The sequence below is a fragment of the Chrysemys picta genome, chromosome 4, assembly GCF_011386835.1.
Source record: "Chrysemys picta bellii isolate R12L10 chromosome 4, ASM1138683v2, whole genome shotgun sequence".
In the NCBI taxonomy this organism is placed as follows: domain Eukaryota; kingdom Metazoa; phylum Chordata; order Testudines; family Emydidae; genus Chrysemys; species Chrysemys picta.
In genome coordinates this window covers 23,067,708-23,092,676 of record NC_088794.1, presented here as the reverse complement: position 1 = coordinate 23,092,676, position 24,969 = coordinate 23,067,708, and the positions used below count along the sequence as shown (strand labels likewise).

The following is a 24,969-nucleotide window of genomic DNA, read 5'->3' as shown; positions in this document are numbered from 1 at the left end:
AAGCTACTGCATACTTCAGTAGCGGCATCAGTGTCTGTTCCTGGGAGGCAGAGAACTGCTCTGTGTTGATGCAGTGCTCTATGGGGGTGCAGCAATGTATATCTAAAATGTGTACCTGCACTATGCCTGGCTCGGGGAAGAAGTAATGGCCTCTTGCTGTTAGGCATTTGAACAGTTTTCCCCTGGCAAGAACTGAAACCATTTGAAACCTGCAGTGGGATCTAGTCTAAAACTTCAGCAGACAAGCTGTGGTGTTTATGGTAGCTCTGCAATAAGAGATCTTTGTTTGTGTATAGCACCCATCACCATTCTCTGAACCGAGTTTCCTCTGGGCTGGGGACCTGTATTCACACAGCACCCTGCCTAATATGGCCCTAAACAGAATCGAGACTTCTGGATGCTACTGTATTATAAATATGATTAATGCATAACAGCTCTCAGAGTGTTGAGAAGAGGTTTTTTGACCTCATTTCAGCTTTTACTATGACTTGATTTTGTGTTAACTTAGTTAAGGCAATTTACATATTAGTTAAGTAACAACAAAATAAAAAGTTTGTAAAACATCACATTAGAGATGAAAATAAACACAGAATACCTCTTCACAGTGAACTGCTGTAAACCTGCAATTTCCCACTACTGCCCAAATAAAGTCTGTCCACAGAAGATAAGACTGTCATACTAGCAACAGCTTTGCTGTTACTCATCCTCATCAGATGCGTTGTACTATCAATAAATCTCGTTGAGTTTACTGCACCCCAGCAATAGATGCGATTCTTAAAATGGAGGAAAATCAGCGTTGCGAGGTATAGTGAACAAGATGTCTGGGTTGCAAAGTTCCACATCTACTATGGACTTTCCACTGACTACTTGGAATAAGTTAAATATTGCAACTCTCTAATTGCTAGTAACAATATTAATGCTATCCTCTCTGGAGCAGGGTAGCCACCAAAATGTAGTGCCTGGAGATAAAGAAAGATAATTCACGTTACAGAATAAAAAGTTATTGCAATGAGGAACCAAAGTCCCAAATAATTTACCTTCCTTTGAGGGCATTAGGATAAATTATGGGTCCAGATACAGTGAGGAAATCTGGTAAGTTAGTGGTTCCTGTCTTGCTGGGCAAAATGTTTGCAGAGATGTAATGGAGAAGGAAAAGGCTGGTGTTGAAACCTTACAGCTGTAACCTTCTAGGCTTTGGTTCAGCTTCTGAAGATGTGATCTATGCGCAGACTCCAGTGAATACATCCTTGTTAGCTGATAACATGTATTTAGTCGGTTGGTGAAGCTGATGCTTTTTGTGTGCCTCAGTGATTCAAGGTGTTCTGGGCATCCACAAAACCGATCCGCTGTCTGCGCTTCCTTTGCTCTGTCATCTAGAGTTAAAATAAGGACACAATGTAGTCAGGGACACTGGTCTTGTTCCTTTTCCCACTTTATCCACGCTAAGAGGCCCATGCCTTAGGCTGGGGTCAAACATACACCTGCCAAGGGCTTTCAACTTCCAGGGATGCTGCTAAGCAGGTGCCAAAGAAAGCCCTACTCTGGACTGCATCCTAGGGTATGGAACAGCCTCCATATGAGGAGAGATTAAAAAGACTAGGATGTTCATCTTAGAAAAGAGACGACTACGATCTATAAAATCATGAATGATGTGGTGAAAGTATATAAGAGTGTTATTTAACCCGTCACGTAACACAAGAACCCGGGGTCACCCACTGAAATTAACAGGCAGCAGGTTTAAAACAAACATAAGAAAGTACTTCTTCATGCAATCCACAGTCAACCTGTGGAATTCGTTATCAGGGATGTTGTGAAGGCCAAAGGTATAACTGGGTTAAAAATAATTAGCCAAGTTCATGGAGGATAGGTCCATCATTGGCTATTAGAAACCTCATGCTTTGGGTGCCCCTAAACCTCTGACTGCTAGAAGCTGGGGCTGGCTGACCGGATGGATCACTCAAAATTGCCCTGTTCTGTTTGGTCCGTCAGAAGCATCTGGAACTGGCCACTGTCGGAGACAGGATACTGGGCTAGATGGAACCATAGGTCTGAGCCAATATGGATGTTCTTTTGGGAGTATGTCGATGAGAGAACCAAGGCGAGAGAGTTGTGCTTTAGGATGTTGTTTTCCTGACAGAGGGGGAGCCTAGCTGTGTCCTCATGCAGCTGGTGAGGAACTTAGCTATTAAAGGAAACTCTTGGGCCAAGTGCCCCCGACCCAATGAGCTGCTAAAACCTTTTCTTTCCCCTCCCCAGCTGTGCCGATTATGGAAGGTCTGCCTGAGGCTGCATCCATTGATTCTGACTCAGGCCATCTTTGCATGCTACCCTAGAAACATGTTTCAGTTACTGTGGATCCTGCTCTACTGCTTGGGATTTGTGCTCTACCATTAAGCCATCCCCATTCTGAAGCATCCCTGTTTAAACTATAATACCTGCTCTTTCAGCTCATTCAGCTGTGAAGTGAGGTGAGACACCAGCTTCATAGTGGAGTTGAGCTTGTCTTGAAGGCTCCGGATCTCGTTCTGTTCCCCTTCCCCTTCGTTGCTGACCAACGACATGGCTCGCATCCGTGGGAACCAGTCCAGGTTCTTGTTCTGAAATGATGGGGGAGCTTGATTTGAGCATAAGTGCTAATTCACACGAACTGGGTAATTGGCCCTATAAACCCTGACTGTGCTAAGGGTCTAGTAGAAATATTGAAGAGCCTGGGCTCCCCAGTACCTTTAAGGATTCTCATTAATAGCCCATTAATTTTCCCAATTTTTTTTTTTGTAGACTTCCAGACACAAAGCAATCCCCTAAGTTTGACTGTAGGACATTCAAAGGTTTTCCTATACCTTCCTGCCCTCCTCCCCCAACCTTTGTCACTGCCTTGAGTTCACGATAACTAGGTTGCTCCCAGTTCTGCTTTTCATTAAGTCCTGACTTCTTTGAATATCCAGTAGTTGAATATAGAATACCCAACAAATGACGCCTGGTTAGCTGGGCCCAAATTGGAAATAATCATACAAGGAAGAAGTGAGAGGCTTTTACAAAATTAAAAAAAAAAAAAATTGGAAGTGTTCTTTTGAAAACAAGTAAGTTTTCTAAACAAGTCCTTTATAAAAAAATGTTTTCCTTGGGGGAGACACGCCGCCACTGTGTGTGAGGCCCGGTCTTAGGCAACGCTCACCTTAATCATTTGTGCCACGTAACTCTCAGGCCCTGTGTAGTCAGTCTTATTCTTCACTCGCACCAGCACGATGAAGTACAAGTAGTTCCACATGTTGTGCTCATATTTAATGTGCTCTTCGAAGGACACAGTCTTATTATCAAACTTGTCCCTTTCGAGACCTGGGAGAGGCAGTGGAGAAAAGAGGAATTGAAAAAAAAAAAAAAGAAAGGGTAAAAGGAATAACAGATAATTGCATCCTATCCCAGGTGTGAATTGCAAAGGGCGCTTTTAATAATTAGGTGATGTTTAACATACAATAAGCATCCCAGCTTATATTAGACAAATTACCTAGCTGTGTATTTCGAACACTTCTATTTAAAGTGCTACTAAATACATTTCCTGTAAACCAAATCTAAACTTCTAGCATAAAAACCACACAGTGGGTCTCTCTTAAACATGATCTGCAAAGTAGGAAAAATTTAGGTTTGTGCTGTGCTTTTTTTTTATTATTATTTACATTTTGATTCCCGTGCCCCCCAAAATAAGGGGAATACTTGCTTCCGTTTTTTGTTTTGCTTTTTGATGCACAAAGGTGGCCTGAGAAGGTTTTTTCCCTGCATCTTTTTTCTTAGTAAGATCAGGAAAGTCAATTCTGTTTTCTCCCTCTCCCCTTTTTCTGGGAGGACTTCTTGGGTTACTCAGATGAGGACAGAGCTTTCTCAGCCCAGAATTTAAGGGTTTGGAGGAGTGACAAACCCTTCACAAAGAACACATTACTCCAGGGTGTTTTAGTTAATGCTTATTTAACAAAAAGCAACAGTTTGAATTACAAAAATTATTTCCTCTCTCAACTAATGAGGTTCATTTCTTTTATCTAAGCTGCTAGTTCTTCAGTGATCCATGGAGTCTTCTAGGATAGACAAGAACCCAATTTCTAACACAAACAAATGTGAAAAAATAAATCAAGTCTTCTTTACACATAATAAAGAAGCACAAAAAGGACAACTCCCATTTTTCCCCTCTTCGCACTCTTAAAATAAACAGCTGCTACTGGAATACACAAGTTAAGGGCTTGATCCTATGAGGATCTTGGTTGGGGAGCACATGTGTTTGTGTGATGTTTTTTGCCCTGGAACTCACCACATATGAAACACGTGGTCTTAAGAATTTCTTCCTTCTTTTGCTTCTCACTCCTCAGATCAGCAAAGGTGTCTATGATGACACCAAAGATAAGGTTGAGGACAATGATGATGACAATGAAGAAGAAGAGGAGGTCGTAGATAACCCGAGCGGGGAACAAGGACTCCTGCAAAAGACAGAAGGAAAATAGCCATAAACAAAACATGATACTTCTCCCTTCCAGCCCTTTGCTCTAATAGTCATTAGATCATGCTGCTTCCTTACAATGGCTGGAGAAATGGCTTAAGGCCAAGGTAGGGGGAGGCTAGTTGAGGGGCTAAGATCTAAATTCCATGTCATGAAGAAAATTTGGAGTATTGATGGGAATGGTGGCATAGAAAGAGGCACAAGCATAGGGGATGGAAGAGATCATGCATAAGATGTGTAATGAAGGAAAGGTGAGAAATTAGAGGCGTAAGTCAGTGTATAAATGGAGAGATGAGTGGGGCAGGGGATAGGTCTGGCAGCATCAGAAGCATGTACAGGGATGAGGGAGGGAGACATACATATAGCCGTGAACGTGACAGGTCTCTGCAGGAGAAAAGGGAATCGGCCCTGGACCGGAGTTTGCCCAGAGTGCCGAGTTAACTCACATCCTTGGATGGCTTCCTGAGAATGTCACCCACTCCCCCTCCGTTCCTCAGGCCGTGATTCAGGACAGTGACAATGCACATGAGCAGCGTGTCGCAGGCACGCTCTGAGTTATCCTCTTCATCATCTGGAACACAGGCATAAACCAGTCGGGAGAGAGCAGATAAAGAGATCAGCCCACTGGAGGGAGCCAAGCAGAACAGAGAAGCCTTAGGTCACTGGCTTTGGAGTCTCTCTAAGGGCTTTTCTTTCCTCCTTTTACTTTTATCTCCTGGAAGCAGGTGGTCACGGTATATACCAGAGCCAGCAGCAGAACGTGCCCAGAGAAAATCGACTGGCTAACTGTGTTCCAGCAACTGTGTTTTACACACTAGTTAGCGGGAGGGGTCTCTCCTTGGAGAATATTTTGCTGCTCTGCCCGTTAACAACACAAGGAGATGGTTATTCCCTCTTCATTCAGTGGAAGGAAACTAGAACTTGGTGAGCACCTTGATGCTATGATATTAACTTGTAACCTGGAAGAGTTGAGCAGAACCAGCCTGTCTGCTTTGATGACTCGAGCTCCCTCTGAAATCCCTCCTTTTCCATGCTTGTCCAGCTCGCCATTTTAACCCTTGCTAGGCTGGGGCCAGCCTCACTCTGAAGGGACGTGGCTTAGCTACTTGTTAGGTAGTGGGCTGCTTCTAAGTGACTCTTTTAAAGGGGCTGGATTTTGCCCAGCTGACTGACAAATGAGAGGGCACCACCTCGCTCTATTGATGTCCTGATTTCCACCGGCTCTGTATTAATTCAGTGGGATTCCTACCTAGGAGCACAGGCTGGGAAGGTGGGAATCTCCCTCCTCTATCTTCAGTGCTTCTACCAGTGTAAGATACTTACCTCTCAGCACATCAGGCACTGCAGAGCAGCTAATTTTGTCATCACTGCACGACTCCATAAAAGCCTCCATGTTCCTTTGCATCCCCAAGGGGCCGTCTGGAAGCACAAGAGACTGTGTCATCGTCAGAGTATTGGCTTGAGAACCACTTGTCTTTCCTCTGGTTGGGGCCTCTCCTTCACCGCCCCTTAGCTGCAGCTCGAAAGGCTATTTGGGAAAGGTTCTTTTGGGTTCCCACTTATCCCCCCCAAACTCCAGTCCTAGAGCTCCCGTCACCGACACACTGTCCGCGCTGAGCCCTTTTGGCAATGGGAACGGGACTGTCTAGCTGCACACGCTGCGCCCAGACTTCCATTGAACCTGTGAATGGATGTCCTGGGATCTTTTCAGCCATGAATCCCCTGCTCAGTTTTCAAACGCGGGGGGTCTTTAGAGGACAGCTACAGTCCTGAAGCTTCCATTGTATCTGCCCAGAACCAGTACCACATTCCCTTTTACCCCCAAACTCCTGGTTCCCCAGAATGCAGTGCTGGTTCCCTGAAGTCTCCGGGAGCTGCTGTATTCTCTACCACCCGGATGCTCAGTGGGACCAGGATTTTGACCCTTAAAACATTACGTCTCACATCTCCTTTGTGAAAGAGGTGTTATTTCCCCCATTTTACAGATGGGGAAACTGAAGGTCAGCATGGGAAGTGATTTGTGTGCCAGGTCACGCAGGGAGTCAATGGCAAAATCTGGAAGAGAACCCAGCGCTACCTATCCCCCCGCTCTACCCCCCACACCACAACCGACACTCGCTGTGTGGCCGGGCAAGCTGGAGAGACCTTTGGACTTGTTGTCAGGCAGCCGATCCACCTCCATGATGAAGTCGTCTTTCAGGAAGAGGAAACCCACGATGGAGAAGAGGTAGACGAGGATGAGAGCCAGGAGGGCGGTCAGCAGGATGGAGCGCCCATTCCGCGTCACGCTTTTGATGACGTTGAACAAGGTCTCCTCACGGTAGATCAAGTCAAAGAGCTGAAATGGACAAAGCATGCCCATGTGGAGTTTAATTAGCAAGGGGAGAAATGCAGCAGCGGGCTTTTTGGGATAACATCTGGTCTTTCTATAGCACCTTGTAGCCTAGGATCTCAGAGTACTCGACAAACGCTAACTAAATTTCCCAGCGGGCATTCAGTACCATCCCCGTTTTACTGGTGAGCAGACTGAGAACAAAGCGGTAAATACCTAACTCCTATTGAAATCATTGGGGAGTTAGGTTCCTAAATAGTTTGGAGGATCTGGGCAGAAGTGACTTGTACACAACAGTCAAGCCAGAAATAGAACCCAGGAGTCCCGGCTTGCAATCCCTTACTCTAACTAGTAGATCACATTGCCTCCTAGCTGACCCAGATCAAAGGTCGATGATAGAAAGAGATGCAGATACAATACATATAGGCAAAAAGCAGAAAGGCTGCCCCACAGAAATAACACTGGACAGGAATCTTTCAGTTCCCCACTGGGCATGGCTGTGCTACGTACGTTTCCCTAACAACCGAGTTTACCATACCAAGATGCTGTAGAAGAGTTCGTGTACAAAGAGCCCCAGAATGCTGGTCACAATGTAGGCCACATGGTAGAGAAACTCCATATCCATGATCATGGCTTTGTAGCCCCGGATAAATGTCCCACGGTTGCCCACGAAGCTCACCACGAACACAATCTTGTTGGTCAGCTAGGGAACAATCACAAGGAAACAGGGTGGGTGAGTGCTGTATATTAAGACAGTTTGCCTTTGGGAACTCAGTATACAATGACGGTAGAGGGTGAATGCTCTCCCAGTTACAGCGCTGAAAATCCACTGACTTCATGTGAATGCCAACGAGCGCAGGATTCCGCCCAGATACCTACAGCTACATTTCCGGTGGCCACTGATTTTCATTGCTGGGAGCCCAACTCGACAGATTTGAGCCTGGGTTTAGGGGTGCTGCACTAACCTTCCCCAGGTAACTTACATTGAGAGCTCCCAGGATGTTCAGCGTGAGCCCAATCCCTAAGTAATAGATCGATCGCAGGATCAACGCCACGAGGAGCGGTCTGACGCCGTAGCGCCGGGTAAATAGGGCCATGACGGAGAAGCAGATCAGAAACCAGAAGAGCAGGGAGGTCAGTGGGGAATCCAACACTCCTGGGAAGAAAAGGGACACCATCATTAAAGGGCATGGAAATCAAACACATATGATCAACTGGTCACACTGTGTCAATCCATAGCAAACATCAGAGAGGAATTATCCCTCAAAACTAAAGAGCCAGTCATTGAAAGAAAAAGAAAAGAAACATCCCTGGGTACAAAAAGTAACACAGAATAAGATGGTCCTTAATATTCATTACATGTATTATTTTATTATTAATACATTAATGCTTTTCTTGCACCTTTCATCTGAGATCTCAGAGCTCTTTAAAAACACCAATAAATGAAGCTTCATAACACAAGAGGTATCTCATTATTATCCCCATTTTATAAACGGGGAGACTGACACACAGAGAGAAGTGAGTTTCTCAAGGACACGGAACAAGTTAGTGGCAGAGTCAAGAATAGAATCCAGGAGTCCTGGCTCTCAGTCCCCTGCTCTCAGTCTTAGACAACATTCCCTCCCTCTCAGGGGATGTCTACACTGCGACAGTGAGTCTCAGGGCTTGGGTCTACAGACGCACGCTACGGGGCTACAAACAGCAGTGTAGACGTTGTGGCTCAGCCAGGACTCAGGCTCTGCGGCTCACCCCCTCCCCGGGCTTCAGAGCTTGAGCCCGAATGCTTTTTAATGCCATAGCACGAGCCCAAGTCTGTAGAGCCAGGCTCGGAGACTCACAGCCGCAGGCTTCCAAATGCAGCGGGCTTTAGAGGGTGAAGAGGAAACAGAGGAAGATACTGAGCAGCTTTGGCCAGGAATGGGGCTGGTGAGATTGTATCTGCCAAGGGGTCAGTGTGTGTCAGTTCTCTCTTTGGATGAGAACGTCCTTTCCTTTTGTTTCTAAGAACAGAAGTGGATGGAGCACTTACCCATAGAGGTGGCTTCGACGTAGGGGTAGAAGAAAGCAATGATGATGTTGATGAAGACAGCCAGGTTGAAGGAAATGCTTCCCCAGAGAGTCATTCTGCGGGAGAACCAGTACATCAGTGGCATGCCTAGGAAGAGGAAGGTAGGAGGTGACACACTGCGCGGTAAATCTCAGCTGATCATGTGCGACTTGGATATGGATCGTAACTTCTCCCAGAGACTTAACAGGCTCAATTCAACACATGCTCTGGGGGACTGACCTCCCTTTTCCTCCAACCAGTAGCAGAAGTCCCCAGCATTTGGCTGAAATGGGGCAGTGAGTTCAAAATGTTACTGCTCACATTTCGTGGCTCTTCAGACCTTTGACCCACTCTGGTACTTGAAAATCAGCTCCAGTGTTACACGCCTCTTGTCTTTCTCTCATTACTTCCTATATTTCTGGTATTTGCATGTGTCAAAAAACGGTGCCTCTGCTCTCTTGGCATCACTTCTCCGTCCCGCAGGAGTCCCCAACAGCCTGCACTGCCAGCCATTTCCTATCCCAATTCAAAACTTGCTTCCTGTCTCATCACTAACAGAATTCTGTTTGGTTTTGCAAGTGTTTTCACTGCTACTATAATACGTCTTAGCTGCTTACCGGCATTTATATGTTATCTCCTCATGATTCATGAATAAAGGCAACCTGATAAGTGAGAGATGGAACTTTAAAATGAATAAGCCCCCAAGTGTTCGGATGCTGATCTGAACTGGATCCAAACTCTCAAGTCTGCAAAAGTGAGCTGGAAACCTCGCAAGAGACCAGTCTCCTTGTATTTAAGTGCTCTCTGGAAAGGAGATTTCCAGCAGACTTCCTGAAAGCAACCTCTCTAATGGTTCCACACTGAACTGTTTCAACCCTCAAGGATTCAAGTGTTGAATGAAGGTATGGTTCCGTTCTGATTTGGTTTAAGCTGATTCATCCAGCCCTGGCTTGGATATTCGTGCAGGGTGAGTCTGTCTTTCATACCTAGGCATCCATTCATCCTTGCATGCATCTATGTAGGCATGTCTGATGTGCCAATCCTCATAGTATGTATACACAATACAAATCATCAAAAGGCTAGCATCTGCCTGACGGAGCCCTTCCTTGTTATGTCACTTTCTTCAGTGGGATTGTTCTTGACAGTCTCCACAAGCTGCAGCCTCCATTACTAAGGAAAGCCTTGTGTGATGAAATAATTCTTACAGCGCGCCATATGACATCGCCTGGCCATAGCCTGTCCCCCAGAGGTAGGGAGTTTCACAGCTGTGTGCTCTGCCTCTGTACCCTCAGCTCCATCAGTCACAGCGTCCCTGTTGATCACAGCTGTCACAGTGAGTGAGAGGGTCTCTAAGAGAGCTAGGTCTAAGTCCATTCAAGGATTTAAAGATTAGGACCAGGACGTGCATCTGGAATCTAAAAGGGAGCCAAGTATTGAGTGCCCTGACAACTGTTAAACAATAACAGCAGCTTTGGCCAGCGTGTTTAAGTTCATCTGATCCCAAATGCCCAGTCAGCCACTTAATAAGACGACAAGATGTTTGTCACTTCATATCCCCTTCCTCCTTGTGAATCGGCACAGGGAATTGCCACCTCTACACTCCCGGTTTCCTTTAAGCCCATATTTTCAAAACTGGTGCCTGCCTTCGGGTGTCCAACCTGAGACACCAGAGCCTGATTTTCAGAGATGCCGAGCACCCATTGCTCCAACTGCCTTAAATTGCCTCCATGGGTATTTAACATCTCCGCACATCAGGGCTGGGTATCTGAGGCTTGGCACCCTAAAACAGAGGGACCCAAGCTTAGCAGCTACTTCTGAAAACAAGCTGTCATTACATCCCCTGGCAGGGGAGTTACTTCCCTCTCTCTTCTCCACTCTGTGTCGTTTTCTCTGCTTTATGTTGTTTGCTAAATATATTACAATACCCTGTTTGTTTTGGGCCACTTAGGAACTCCACTAAAGACTCTCCCTGGTTTTGCGTCTAGAAGCATGCAGCCTAGAGGGGCCCTGCATTTTTTATTTGCTTCCAGTTGCCTGATTCAGAGTCAACAAGGGATCGGGAAGCTACAAGTGAGGAAAGTCTCATGGACATATTGTCAATGGAAGACTTCAGGGCACTGCATGCAGCCAGGGGCACGGGATGCTGGGGGAGCTCATGGCTGTTTTAGAGCATTGCTGTTCTCAGGGGAGCTCCAGTTTGTGCTTACTGCGCAGTTTCTTCTGCCATTCCATCTCGTTGTGGAGGAAGGACGACTGGTCGAAGAAGTCGCTGACTTTGCTGCCCTGCTCGTCTTGTTCCGTGGTGGTGAATAGCCGGTACTTGGTCTCCCTGGTGACGAATTCGCAGATGTTCGGCACTGGGAAGATGATCTGCTCCATGCTCCGGTCCAGACGCACAATCTGAATAGAGCAGGGCAAAGAAACCAGGTGCTATCAGTGCCCCATCTGCACCACACTTTTATTTGCTCTGCCATGTAACCAGGAACCAGCCTCACACCAGCTCAGTGAAGGATCCATAGACTGCAACTCATTCTAAGCCACGCCCACAGATTGATCCAGCTAACACAGTGGTTCTCCAACTTTTGTACCGGTGACCCCTTTCACATAGCAAGCCTCTGAGTGCGACCCCCCTTATAAATTAAAAACACTTGTTAATATATTTAACACCATTATAAATGCTGGAGGCAAAGCTCGCACTCCCCCCATGTAATAGCCTCATGACCCCCTGAGGGGTCCCAACCCCCAGTTTGAGAACCTCTGAACGAACACATCCCTGACCAGCACAAGGCTCATGCGGTGGGAATCCATGCTAGCACTGACGAGACGTGCTGCTGGAGACCCAACAAACAAGAAGGGCAGTAGGAAGAAGATAGCTGGGCACCGCTAAGTTGCTCTACCTTTAAGTGCTAGCCTATATCTTCGGGGCACGACAACGATGAGGCGTGTCTATGAACTGCAGACACAGGGAGGTGAAGCCCCATGACCTAAATTAGCCAGCCATTAGTCCATGAAAGGGAAATCTACCAGGACAAGTCCTACCTCAATCTGGGAGGTGTGCTTCTCGTAATACGCCAGAGGGTCCTCTTCTTCCTCCTGGACGGGAGCCGTTGATTTCAGCATCTGAGTCAGCTGCTTGTTGTTTAAACTGAGCTGGGGTAGAGGGGAGAATAAGGCAGGCGTCTTCAGCTGGCAAAGGCCGGAGGGATTCTGTTCTAACTGGGCTTTAACAACGGTTCCTCACCATTTACCAAAAGCAAATCAAGGAAAGCTTTATAAAGGGCCCCAGCCGCTCTCCCCAGCCTCCCAGGGATGGCAATTCAACTCATTAGCATAATTACCTCCCAAATGGGCTAATCCCTAAATTACAAATCAATGCCTGTAACTCCCGAGGGAAACTGCATTACAGCTGAGTAGCGTTCGGGAGCTGAGACCGGGCCACACAAAGCAGGAAAATGACAGCGAAAGGATCACCCCTCCTACCTCAAGGTGGGAACTGGACACCACCAGGGAAGCTTAACCCCCAGCAGCACTAATAGGAACAGACCTTCTCCATGGCAACATGAGAACATAGACCCTTAAGAACAGAACCGGCCACCCGTGAGCTCTACAGAGCTCTCCTTTAATATTACCCTGATGAGCTGGGTAATAATAGCAGTACATGCCCTTGTGCTTGTAGTTTTGGCTCAAACCCCATGCAAACCCCACCGGAGGTGTGAATTTTGTATCCCCATGGGAATATCTGAAAAGCTCAAGGATTAAGGGATGGAAAACAGAGCAGCTAAGAACACTCTGCTTAACCAGGCCTGGGGCAGTTTCTTAGCAACCCACTGCCACTGGGGAGACCCTGCATTCACTCCATGGATCTCTCATACCATAGAGGAGATGCCCTCCTCTTCCTCCTCCTGGATTCGCTTCACTGGCTTCAGGAGATGCTGCAGTTGCTTGTTGTGCCGAGACAGCTGAAAAGAGAGAGAGGGACAGTGAGGAACGAATAGGAGCATGAGACAGACACGGCAGGGCAGAATGTACTGTGAACATGTGAGGATCCTTTGCTAGATGTGTAAAAGCCATGTAAGGATGAGGCATACACGTGCAAAATCCTGGTCCAACTAAAGCCAATGAAAGTTTTGCCATTGACTTCTCTTGGATCAGGATTTAGCCCTCATACATATAAAGAAAGAAGAGCATCTGCAGTGACACTAGCTAGCATAAAACAAGGGATGTCAGTCCCCATGCTTCAGGGAATAAGCTGGCCACCGTAGTACCGGGTCAGGATTTCAGCCCTATGGTAATGCACAATTGCCCAGTTGGCGTGGAGGAGGTTCTGCCTTCTGCTAATGCACTGAAGCTCGGGCACTGCCAGACACCGGATTCCAAATGAGACGAACCATTGATCTGTCCGAGGACAGCACTGCTCATATGCCTAGGGCAACAGGACTTGTTGGGACATAAGCAGAATAGTGGATTATGGGGCCCAAATTTACCATTGACGCAAGTGGGTGAAACTTTGTTGAAGTCCATGGTGTGGGGCAAGCTTACGTGCAGGGCCGGCTCCAGGCACCAGCGTAGGAAGCAGGTGCTTGGGGCGGCCAATTCAAAGGGGCGGTATTCCATCCAGTATTGGGGCAGCATGTCCAGGTCTTCGGCAGGAATTTAGCGGCAGGTCCCTCATTCCCTCTCTTCCTCTTTGAGCTGCCGCCGAATTGCCGCCGAAGAGGAAGAGAGGGAGGACCCGCCACCGAACTGCCGCCGAAGAAGCGGTGCGATAGAGCTGCCGCCGAAGTGCTGCGGCTCGTCTTTTTTTTTTTTTTTTTTTTGCCATTTGGGGCAGCAGAAAAGCTGGAGCCGGCCCTGCTTACGTGAGCAGTGACGTTAACCTGTGATATGCCAGCACAAACTGATCTAGCTCTGAATGAAAGGAACCCTCTAAGGCGTCAAGGACCAAGCAAAGGTGCAGGTCAGGACTCAAAGAACCCAATTTCTTTTCCTAGGCCACAAGCAAGTTTTCTACTTATGGATCCAGACTGGAACTTCACAGGTATCCCAGCAGAACTGGGTCTTTCTAGGTTTGTCTTGAGAAAGTATTTAAATAAATATGGGGGGAACCTGGAAAGACTATCCCATGCTAACCAATGAACAAAGGCCACCACACCCCAGGACGGAGGAGCTGGGGGAATCCAGCCTTAGAAAGGAGAGACTTCTGCAGAGGGGCACCTGCGGTAGAGAAACATCCAAAGAGACGGTACCTGTAAGGCCAAGATATAGATGTTGTGTCCGACTTCCCGGGGGGAAACCTCAGAGTTCTCGCACTCTTCCTCCTGGAGATAGGCTTTTTTAATGACATCAACCTGTAAAGGCAACCACAGGAGGAAGTCAGCTGTGCACTTCGCCAGCCAGCAACCTGGCTAAGGTTTTGCACTGCCCTGGGGACGCTCTGAAGCAATAATATTTTGTTTCTCTTCCCTGCCCCATTTGTTTTTTCCCCTAACCAAGGAAGGCTCCATGGACCACCAACAAAAGAGAGTGTGTGTGTGTGTGTGTGTGTGTGTGTGTGTGAGACAGCTTCCACTGAGGAAGGATGGATTAGCGGTAGACTTGGGTTCAGTTCCCTGCTCTACCACAGACTCCCTGTGTGACCTTGGGCAAGTCACTTAATCTCGCTGTGCCTCAGTTTCCCCACCTGTACAATGGGGATAACAACAGTGCCCTACCTCACCGGGGGGGCTGGGAGGATAAATACACTGAAGATTGTGAGGTGCTCATACAGCATGGTAGTGGAGGCCAGATAAACTACCTTTGACAGTACTACACTGAGACTAGCTGCACACGTGCATCTTGATTCCACACACAACCACATGGCTCAACCTCACAGCCCTGACCCAAGGAAGTCAAGAGCAAGGGTGAGTAGGATGGGGAGGGAGAGCCATCTAGGCTCGAAGGCTCCCTGGAATTTTAGGTCTGTCCCAATGATTCAGACCTCTGCCCCTTCCCTTCCCACCTTCCCCCCCGTCTCTAACAAGTCCTGCATGTCTCCGAAAGGCACTCATGCCCAGGCCAAGAGCATCCCGCCCTGCTTGCCCACCCTTACCAGTTCCTGAGGCCGGAGGCTGATGAGGATCCGCTCGGCATTCTCACTGTCGTGTCTGCTCTCCATCAGGGCCAGCAGGAGTTTGGAGGCATTGTCCTGGTGAAGACACACCCACATAGGTAAGCCAGTGTGTCACAGGCACCCTCTACCTCTGCTTGAGGCCCGTGAACACGCCACGCCATGCAGAAGCACGGCCACCCATCCATAGAAACTACAGACCAATTAGTTTAACTTCTGTGCCAGGGAAGATAATGGAGCAAGTAATTAAGGAAATCATCTGCAAACACTTGGAAGATGGTAAGGTGACAGGGAACAGCCAGCATGGATTTGTAAAGAACAAATCATGTCAAACCAATCTGATAGCTTTCTTTGATAGGATAACGAGCCTTGTGGATAAGGGTGAAGCTGTGGATGTGGTATACCTAGACTTTAGTAAGGCATTTGATACGGTCTCGCATGATAGCCTTATCGATAACTAGGCAAATACAATTTAGATGTTTCAGAATAGCAGCCGTGTTAGTCTGTATCCGCAAAAAGAACAGGAGTACTTGTGGCACCTTAGAGACTAACAAATTTAGATGGGGCTACTATAAGGTGGGTGCATAACTGGCTGGATAACCGTACTCAGAGAGTTGTTATTAATGGTTCCCAATCCTGCTGGAAAGGCATAACGAGTGGGGTTCCGCAGGGGTCTGTTTTGGGACCGGCTCTGTTCAATATCTTCATCAACGACTTAGATATTGGCATAGAAAGTACGCTTATTAAGTTTGCGGATGATACCAAACTGGGAGGGATTGCAACTGCTTTGGAGGACAGGGTCATAATTCAAAATGATCTGGACAAATTGGAGAAATGGTCTGAGTTAAACAGGATGAAGTTTAACAAAGACAAATGCAAAGTGCTCCACTTAGGAAGAAAAAATCAGTTTCACACATACAGAATGTGAAGAGACTGTCTAGGAAGGAGTACGGCAGAAAGGGATCTAGGGATTATAATGGACCACAAGCTAAATATGAGTCAACAGTGTGATGCTGTTGCAAAAAAAGCAAACATGATTCTGGGATGTATTAACAGGTGTGTTGTGAGCAAGACACGAGAAGTCATTCTTCCGCTCTACTCTGCTCCGGTTAGGCCTCAGCTGGAGTATTGTGTCCAGTTCTGGGCACCGCATTTCAAAAAAGATGTGGAGAAATTGGAAAGGGTCCAGAGAAGAGCAACAAGAATGATTAAAGGTCTTGAGAACATGACCTATGAAGGAAGGCTGAAAGAATTGGGTTTGTTTAGTTTGGAAAAGAGAAGACTGAGAGGGGACATGATAGCAGTTTTCAGGTATCTAAAAGGGTGTCATAAGGAGGAGGGAGAAAACTTGTTCACCTTAGCCTCTAAGGATAGAACAAGAAGCAATGGGTTTAAACTGCAGCAAGGGAGGTCTAGGTTGGACATTAGGAAAAAGTTCCTAACTGTCAGAGTGGTTAAACACTGGAATAAATTGCCTAGGGATTTTGTGGAATCTCCATCTCTGGAGCTATTTAAGAGTAGGTTAGATAAATGTCTATCAGGGATGGTCTAGACAGTATTTGGTCCTGCCATGCGGGCAGGGGACTGGACTCGATGACCTCTCGAGGTCCCTTCCAGGCCTAGAATCTATGAATAGCTCCCCTACGCTAGAGACCCAGCCACACTCCCACCCACTCTAGAGACGCACGTTCTGGAGCCCACCAAGCCACGCTCTGCTACAGAGCCCACCTGCTCATGCATGCTGGAGAGGGACCTCCCCACCCACGCTCAGTTCCCCACGCTTTACAGAGACCACCTCCCCACACCACAGAAACCATACAAACACCACACCCATTCGAGATGTCCAGTGCTACATACATTAAAGATCCATAGACACACTACGGAGTCCTACAGAAATGCTAGACTCATAGATTCCAAGGCCAGAAGGGACCACTGTGGTCATCTAGTCTGACATCCTGTATAACACAGGCCGGAGAACTTCCACTACATAGACCCTCTTCAGTACCTGCTCCACCCCCGCCACACACACGAGAGACATCCCATCCTCACACCCCCTTCCAGGCTGCCCACTGACCTTCAGCTGGAGGACAAGGTCCATTCTGTACTTGCAGAGGGGGCTGATCTCATTCAGGATCAGGGCCGTGATGATGTCAATGCCGTTCGATTCGTGTGTCACAATGCAGCTCTGGGGAGTGACACACGCAGGGTTTATCCCACAGATTCCTTTCCGCCCTCTTGACCTCCGCTTTCTCCTCTGACGTCTCAGACTCCCCATGCGCTCACAGGGGCTCAGGCTTAGGGGATGAAATGCCGGAGGCCCTCGGCCCCCATCTACCCGATGCATTTGACCAATGTGCTCCCAGCACAGTGGTCTAACTAGGTTATAACACAGCAAAACTGAGGCATACATGGTTAAAAACCATCCAGACATAAAGACTATATCAGGTTTCAACCATGTTATTTGACCTTGTCCGTACTAGCCAGCCATCTTTACGGCCTTGTCTGGCAGAAGCCATATTCAATCGCTGTTGCCTTGATGATGTCGATGGGATCTTTTTCTTTGATGCATATCAGGGTGACCAGATAGCCAGTGTGAAAAATCGGGACAGGGGATGGGGAGGTAATAGGCACCTATATCAGAGAAAGCCCCGAAGAGCGGGATTGTCCCTATGAAATCGGGACATCCTGTCCCCTAATGCATACGGAATCAATGATAAAGGACAGGAAGTTATTACATGCCCTGGACAGGTCCAAGGGTGAAAGCCTCTAGCACACGCTCCTTAAGAGCAAATGTAACACTAACCACCACATGCCCGCGAGAGGAGCATCGACCCATTTCCAAGCATCGTTTCTGGGTACAGAGTTCCCACCTGTCACATGATTACCCTGCTACGAATCCCCATCAGCCAATCACATCACTCCTACGCTCTAAGCCTGAAGTTACAGGTGGGAGAGAAGCAGGATTCTCCCATGCAGCCCATTCTTCACTGTTCTGCCCTGCCTACTCTGAAACGACTCAAGCAACGGGGCTCCCATGCCTTCCCCCTGGGGCGGCTACTGCCGGGAGGTTTCTCCTGATAGTCAGCTTGAATGGTGCTTTCCTAATTCAACTGCATTGCTTCTAGTCGTGACTGAACAATTCTTTCCCTCCTGGGATATCACGGACAGCAACCGAGTTAGCCCACCAACGCATTAGTGATTGTAACCTCTGCCCACACATCAATCCCCCCAACTTTCATTGCTCTTCTCTGAACGGTCCCAGTTCTGCACCCGCTGACACCCCAAAATCAGGGAGGCTGAACCAGCGGCAGCAGAACCTTGGCCCTATTTGTCCCCAGCTTTCTGGAAAGGATTGAACGGGGCTCCCTCAGCAGTGTCTCGACAGCTGCCTTGGGAACACCAGGCCATTGGTGCAAAATCCCAGGCATCCGGGGAACAAGCCAGATCTGGAGCAACATGCGAAGGTCTCTAGCTGTGGATCTAGCCAACCCCTCACCCCTTGCCCTCAGAGCCAACCAAGCTGTCTCTTCATGGGGTGGGGTGTTTGGATTACCTGGTTCTCATGGCATGGTCCCTGGCAATACTCCGTCAAGGTCTCCAGGGTCTGGGTGATAAGGGCCACGTTGCATTCATTGATGTAGAGGCCCAGCAGGCCCAGCCCCCCTGTGGTGCTGCCGCACATGATGTCCAGGAACTGCAGCGTCTCACACACCAGGTTGTAGTTGGTCTTATTGTTCTGACACCGGAGGAAGTTCTGTAAAACAAACCTCCCAGCTAAAACCTCCAAGAGGGGCTGCCTGGGTAAGCAACTCAGCAGCTCCGGTCTCTGCATCCCCCCTTCACTGGCCCTCTCTTCGCCAGGGAAGCCAACGGGGTGCGGGTCAGGGCAGAATTTGGTACTATGCCCCCTACATAATGTTTGGCCGTGGGTGTGATCAGTGATCAGAGCTGTAACGGGGGCATCGAGCATGTCTAGCCCATGCCATTTAACTATAGATACAGATAGTGACCAGGACCTATTACAATAACAACACACAAAGCTTATCTAGCGCTTTTCTTCTGTAGATTGCAAAGCATTTACAAAGCAGGTCGGTATCATGGGGAGACTGAGGCACAGGGCGGGGAAGTGGCTTGTCCAAAGTCAGCCAGCAGGCAAGTTGCAAAGCCAGGAATAGCACCCAGGTCTCCTGAGACCCACCGCTCTGCCCAGTGAGCCAAACGTCCCCCCAGCACCCCTGTTTACAAACCTGGAGGTCCCGGTTGTGGTTTTCGCAGAGCAATTGCAGGAACCGAAGAATAGGCTCCATGATCAAGATCGACATTCCCATCTCATTGCTCTGGCTTCGCTCCCCAGTGTCATGGCCCTTTCGAAACCCAATGGCCATGGGGTGCCGAGATGGGGCGTGGGACAGCATGAAGGTTCCTCGTCCTAAAGGGAAATCCAATCTCTATTACTGTCATACTCAGGAACTATGGTTGCCTACCCAGAGAGAAGCACTCAAGGGGGACAAACACATCTCCTGCTGGCTACTTGGATGGGGCCAGCCTGTATGCATCCTCAGGTTGGCTATCTAGAGAGCCTGCCTCTGGCTAGATCAGGACCCTACTGCTAGTCACTGTAACCCTGCCCTAGGGTTAGCGTTCCTATGGGTAGGGTACTTGGAGCTAGGGTTAGGATCACACAGGTAGATATGGTCCCTGCCCCACAGAGCTGACAACTGTACCCTTCCTTCTCATTTACCCTTGGTGCCAGGGTCAGGGATGTCTTTGTCCTCCCGGGGCTTGTTCCCAATGTCACTCATGTTCACCGACACAATGGACTTGGTCTCCTGCTGCGCCTTCTTCATGCGATCATGCAACACTTTAAAGAACTTCTCACACTTCTTGTTGCTCGTCATCAGGTTATAAAACGATTTCTGGGCAGAGAGGGGGGGTGGAGGAAGCAAGACAAGAAGTAAAAATGTCCACATTACGATCCGAAGTTTCCCCAGCTGCCTCTGGGATTTGTCTCTCCCACCAAGTCTGACAGGGTGCCTGGAGTTTCGAAAAAGCTGGATAGTTTCACGACCAATAGTATCTGCATAATACAGCTATGGTTAGGATGACCACTTCTCATGCTTCAGGGCACAAGCTGGTCAAGCACAGGGGTCAGGAAGAAATTCGTGCCCCTGCCTATAGCTTTGCACACTATAAAAGAGTTTTCATTATCTTCTACAACATCAAAGTACAGGGCATTGAAGGAAGCAGGATACCAGACTGAACAGACCAATGATCTGCTTGTGTAAACCCAGTGCTCCATTACTTTCTTTTCTCATCACAGAGATGTCAATCAGGGTCGCTGACCAAGTCAAATCTCAAGGGCAGGGCCATTCTCATGCAATCACCCTAGTCAAGTCCCAGGAAATAACAATCCTTTTGGTGTACAGGGAATGGATAATTCAAATCCCCTTTCTTCCCTCCCTCATCCCACCCTCTAATACACGCTGAGCTTTAACTATCAAGGAAATCCAAGGGTAGAACCTGAAAAACACAAGCTGTAGCCAGTTCAACCCCTAGACTCATCTTGGGTGGTCTCACTAGTCGGTATCCACGTTTCCTGAACAAAGGGTTCGAAACAGCAAATATAACCCATTACTAGACTGAGAGCTGCAGCAGCCTGTTATTTTAGAACTACCCAGCAGAGGGCGCCAGTGTTGCTTTAGAAAACTGACTACAATAGAGTCATGGGAATCTTACACCTTTAGCTTCTGGGGAACTTTAGGCTGGAAATGTTAATCAGCCAGCGATTTCTGGTTGGCCGAGGAACACAGAGTGAGCAGCCTGTCTCGTGGCATTTTATTACATCTGCCTTGGCCAGAACCACTAAGTGCAGGGATGGGTGAATATCCTACAGAGACACTTTTTTCAAACTCTCAAATGCAGCATTCACTCCAGTGAGAGCTTTAGACAAAGGTTTGCATTCACACAAACCGAACCCTCTCTCCTAAGTCCTCCATGTCCCTCTCCCCAGGGCTGGTGCACACGCTGGGAATGCAGGACTATCCCCAGACCTGTATCTCTGTGTTGCCTCCATCCAACAGCCGGATGGCTAAGAGGATGCTCTCCTGGAAAATCTTCTCGTTTTTGGTGTTCATGATCAGGTCTGACACCAGCTTGGTGGCCCCTTCTCTGTCCAGCCGGCACTGGATGGCAGCAATGACTGACCAGTCCTGGTCTTGGCCTATGCACGGGAGAACACGAGAGGTAAGAACGGGAGTGAGCGGCAACATTGGGAAGGCGCAGCAGTGAATTCTACAGCCAAGCTAAGGAACAGAAGGTGGACTTTGGGTCGAGCCACTGAGCTGCCACAGATTCCCTGTGTGACCCTGGAAAAGTCCCTCAGTCGCTCTGTGCCTCAGTTTCCCCATCTGCAAAATGGGGATATTGCTACTGCCCTAACTCACAGGGCCGAGTTATGAGTCATTAACATTTGCAAAGCCCTTTCGTACTACGGCCACAGGGTCCTACGACTCCCTAGAACGAATCAATGGAAGGACGGGACTGAAAACTCCAGTTCCAGAGGACCCGCGTCTATTTCCCTGTGTATAGAATTGCAGGCAAAACCCTGCTTCTGGTAAGAGCTGACCTCAGGGAAGCGAGGCTGATTCACACCAGGTGAAGATGTGGTCCCCTATCCTAAGGGTTTGAAATGCAGAAGCCCAAGGCGCATGGGTGAGCCTCAAAAGAGACAGGGAAGGAAACTGGCGCGGAGGGGAGACAAAGGACACCGAGTTGCTCACCACCCCCAGTCGTGTCGACGATCTCCCCTTTGGAGCTCGACTTCTTGTTCTGCAGGTAGTTACTCACGAGCATTTTCCTCAGCGTGTTGCCCTGACGTGAGAAATAAACACTGAGTCTGCACTGAAGTGGCAGATGCCTGACAGCTCACATACCAATCACCTGCCTTAGGGGCAGCTAGCTAAGCTCCCGGGGTAGGGACAAATCTCCCAACCTGCCCCACCAGCTGCATAAGGTCCTGCATGTGCCGCGTGAAAGGCTGGGGCGTGGGTGAAAGCGGAGTGTCTGCAAAACCCAGAGACGCGACGCCACCGACTGTAATGCGGAGTCACTCCCGATTGACCCCGAGGCGAGGGAGAGGGGAAGCAAGCCTGACGATTGTACGGAAAGACAAACGGGAGCTGGATGATGGAGAAAAGAGGCACCAGGCTGGGGGGGTTATTGTGGGTATCCTGACTGTGGGCCTCAGGTACTCACCCTATCCCCATATTTGTTCCTCTTCATGAGCATCTGCTGCAGCGTCCTCAGGACTCGGATGCACAGCTTCTCCTCGCTCTCCATCAGGTCCTTAGTGTGCTGGACCAGCCTGGCCAAACACAGCAAGAACCCATCACTTCCTTCTGCACCCTGAGCCGTCCCATCCTCTGTCTCCACCTTCTCCTCCTTCCTCCCGTGGGTTCACACACATCCCACCGCCGCCCACGGGGGAGAGCAGAGGAGGGACTGACCCCTTCCACCTGGATGCTGGGATCAGAGGCGGCTGTGAGGCTACCCCCACCCCACCCCCTTACTTGGACAGGAAGCCCCCGCTCTCGCAGCGCTGGTAGGCATCGGTCCCCTCCATGAAGAGCAGCTCTGGGCGGTGCAGAACGTCCACCAGGACAGACACTTCGGCTTCCACCAGGGGTTTGAACCGTTCCTCCAGAGCGTTGATGATGTCCTACAAAGCACGATACCGTCAGGGTTGAGCCCAGTCCTCGCGTGCACCTGCAAGGCCAGACTGGGCCCACGAGGCACTGGCCTGTGATGGGAACAGGGCAGAGCTGCACTGGCTTGGGGGAACTCCTGGAGGGATCAGGCCCTAGGTCTGCTGGAGCAGGTAAACTGACTGCCTCCTCCTTTCGGAGGCTGCTGCACGCAGGCTCCTCTGCAAGGTGGCGCACGGCGTGGGGCAAAACCACAGGGTCTGTGTCCTCCCTGGCCCTTTGGAAGTGACGGGCAGTCAGGAGAGGACAGGGACTGGACCGTGCTTGGGTGCAGGTGTGGCCTGCGTGAAAGGAGGTGGTGGCAGTCTCAGCCGACAGGACCAGAATCAAATGGGCTGGGCAGGCTGACCCTGAGGGAGGTCCCTGCAGCTCAGGGGTGTGGGCAGGAGGCACTGCTGCTGTTCAAATCTATCGGGAGTCCCCAGTACCATTAGTGCCCCACCCCCACGTGACTTCACAGGGAGCCAGGACTCCCCCCCAACCCCCCTCCCGGGAAAGGGCTCCCCCCAGCCCGCACCTGCAGCTTCTCAATGATGTTTTTGTAGTCCCACTGGTTGGGCGTGGCCAAGCCGCGGGGGAAGGTCCGGGTGGCTGTCTTGTAGCTGGAAGTGCTCCTCTGCAAGGCGCTGGTGGAGCTGCTGTTCAGCAGGGAGCTGACATGGGCATCGAGGTCCATGGGCAGCGCGATGGAGCGGCTCTTGGCTGAAAGCAGAGCAGGCTCAGATGGAGAGCTGAGGGCGGAGCTCTGTGCCACACCACCCGCTGTGCAGTGGATCCAGACACACACTGGCTTGGGCAGCTCCGCAGACCGCGTGCCTGGCATGCCCGGTGCTATTAGGTTGGTCATTACTCTAACCAGGAGCAAAGCAACCGGTGCTGTTGCTTCCCCTGTGCACCCCAAACAGATCAGTTCAGTGCTCAGCCCACATCCTGCATCCGTATGACCCCCAAACACAAATACATTTATCCCCCATCCCCCTGAGAAGGAAGTGAAATAGCATTGCCCTCCTTTTCCAGAGGAGGAACTTAGGCACAGAGAGATTAAATAACAAGTCCAAAAATCACGTTCAATTCCCAGCTCCCCACATCCCAGCCCAGCGCCTTCGCCACTAAACCAGCCTCTCCCCTCTGTGACCCATCAGCATTTATAGCCCTCCTCAAGAGTCAGGCAGCAGCTGACGGGATGAGGGTCAAAGACTTAAGGGAAATCGGTACAAGTCCCAGCTTTATTTCAGGCCCCATCAGCAGCCGGAAATACCAGGAATCTCCTGAGACGTCCTGGTCTCCTTAGGTTCCCAGCCCATGTTAAATGGGACCAAGAGACTAGATGAGAAGCCAACTTTTAGAGGGTGTTCTCCAAGCCACACCTCTGTGTGTTTAGAGGCTGGTCATTAGACATGCAGCCGGTCCCAGGAAGCACCTGCCAGATCTCACCCAGCTCCTGCTCGGCCAGCTGCCTGGTACATGCACAGTCAGAGAGGGATGGAGTCTCCAGATTAATGGAGTTGCCTCCCAACACTGCCTTACCCTGGTATACACCCTACCTCCATCACATCAGCCCCAGCAGCTAAACCTCTGAACCCCCGTCCCAAGCACTGAGCGATCGCCGCACGATCCCCTTAGAACCTTACCAACCATGGCCAGGGTACGGATACAGGCCTCCACCGAGGTCTTGTGCTGCTGCTGTAGCCAGGGGCACTCCAGGAGCCTCATGGTGGATTGGAGGAGCTGCACGACAATGGTCTGGTGGGTCTGCAAGAGACGGAGGCAGGTCCTTATCTGTGGCCATGGTGTGAGCTCTTATCAGACCCATCACTGCTGCTGGTGCTTCTTACAGGCCCCTGCTAGGGGGAAAGCGGCTAGCCAGTCAGCAAGGGCGTTAACCAATGACACTTCTCCCTCTATCTTGGTAGGATTCAGGGTTAACCTCCTGGCCAAGTCCAGCCTCGGAGCGCAGTTGTTTTGGTTCCCAGGGCCCGTACGCAGCCTGCCTCCTCTTTCAGTTCACACTGGGTCTCCCCACCCCCCAAGCTCTGCTTTGAGTTTGAGGGACCGCTCCAATTGTTGAGTTTGACCAGGTTTCAGTTCACTCCCCCCAGAACCTTAGTATGGGTGGTACCTTAGCCATCAACACAACCTAGTCAGGGGTCTGCCCTCTCTGAGACCCCTCTGGCCCCACTGGGCTCTGCCCCTCAATACCACCCCAAGCTCTGCTGCCTATCCCACAAACTCCACCAG

The 24,969-nt window shown here is 49.5% G+C and overlaps 1 protein-coding gene across 4 annotated transcripts in view; it reads right to left on the bottom strand.

Moving 5' to 3' along the window:
• Positions 1 to 443: 443 nt before the first annotated feature.
• The window catches only part of ITPR3 (inositol 1,4,5-trisphosphate receptor type 3), a 108,637-nt gene continuing 84,111 nt past the window's right edge, over positions 444 to 24,969 (bottom strand). For all 4 annotated transcript variants that reach the window (XM_065591656.1, XM_065591655.1, XM_065591657.1 and 1 more), the window contains exons 34-58: positions 24,363 to 24,483; positions 23,249 to 23,433; positions 22,537 to 22,685; positions 22,223 to 22,331; positions 21,748 to 21,838; positions 21,019 to 21,188; positions 19,710 to 19,884; positions 19,216 to 19,397; positions 18,522 to 18,722; positions 17,043 to 17,153; positions 14,951 to 15,046; positions 14,109 to 14,210; positions 12,735 to 12,821; positions 11,902 to 12,012; positions 11,070 to 11,262; positions 8,845 to 8,970; positions 7,799 to 7,971; positions 7,354 to 7,518; positions 6,629 to 6,821; positions 5,807 to 5,902; positions 4,930 to 5,054; positions 4,298 to 4,463; positions 3,176 to 3,336; positions 2,436 to 2,597; positions 444 to 1,373 (exon numbers count right to left, since the gene is read on the bottom strand). In XM_065591656.1, coding sequence (XP_065447728.1) covers positions 1,305 to 1,373; positions 2,436 to 2,597; positions 3,176 to 3,336; positions 4,298 to 4,463; positions 4,930 to 5,054; positions 5,807 to 5,902; positions 6,629 to 6,821; positions 7,354 to 7,518; positions 7,799 to 7,971; positions 8,845 to 8,970; positions 11,070 to 11,262; positions 11,902 to 12,012; positions 12,735 to 12,821; positions 14,109 to 14,210; positions 14,951 to 15,046; positions 17,043 to 17,153; positions 18,522 to 18,722; positions 19,216 to 19,397; positions 19,710 to 19,884; positions 21,019 to 21,188; positions 21,748 to 21,838; positions 22,223 to 22,331; positions 22,537 to 22,685; positions 23,249 to 23,433; positions 24,363 to 24,483 — 3,519 coding nt within the window. In that variant the 3' untranslated portion in view covers positions 444 to 1,304. The remainder of the gene's footprint in view (positions 1,374 to 2,435; positions 2,598 to 3,175; positions 3,337 to 4,297; positions 4,464 to 4,929; positions 5,055 to 5,806; positions 5,903 to 6,628; positions 6,822 to 7,353; positions 7,519 to 7,798; positions 7,972 to 8,844; positions 8,971 to 11,069; positions 11,263 to 11,901; positions 12,013 to 12,734; positions 12,822 to 14,108; positions 14,211 to 14,950; positions 15,047 to 17,042; positions 17,154 to 18,521; positions 18,723 to 19,215; positions 19,398 to 19,709; positions 19,885 to 21,018; positions 21,189 to 21,747; positions 21,839 to 22,222; positions 22,332 to 22,536; positions 22,686 to 23,248; positions 23,434 to 24,362; positions 24,484 to 24,969) is intronic.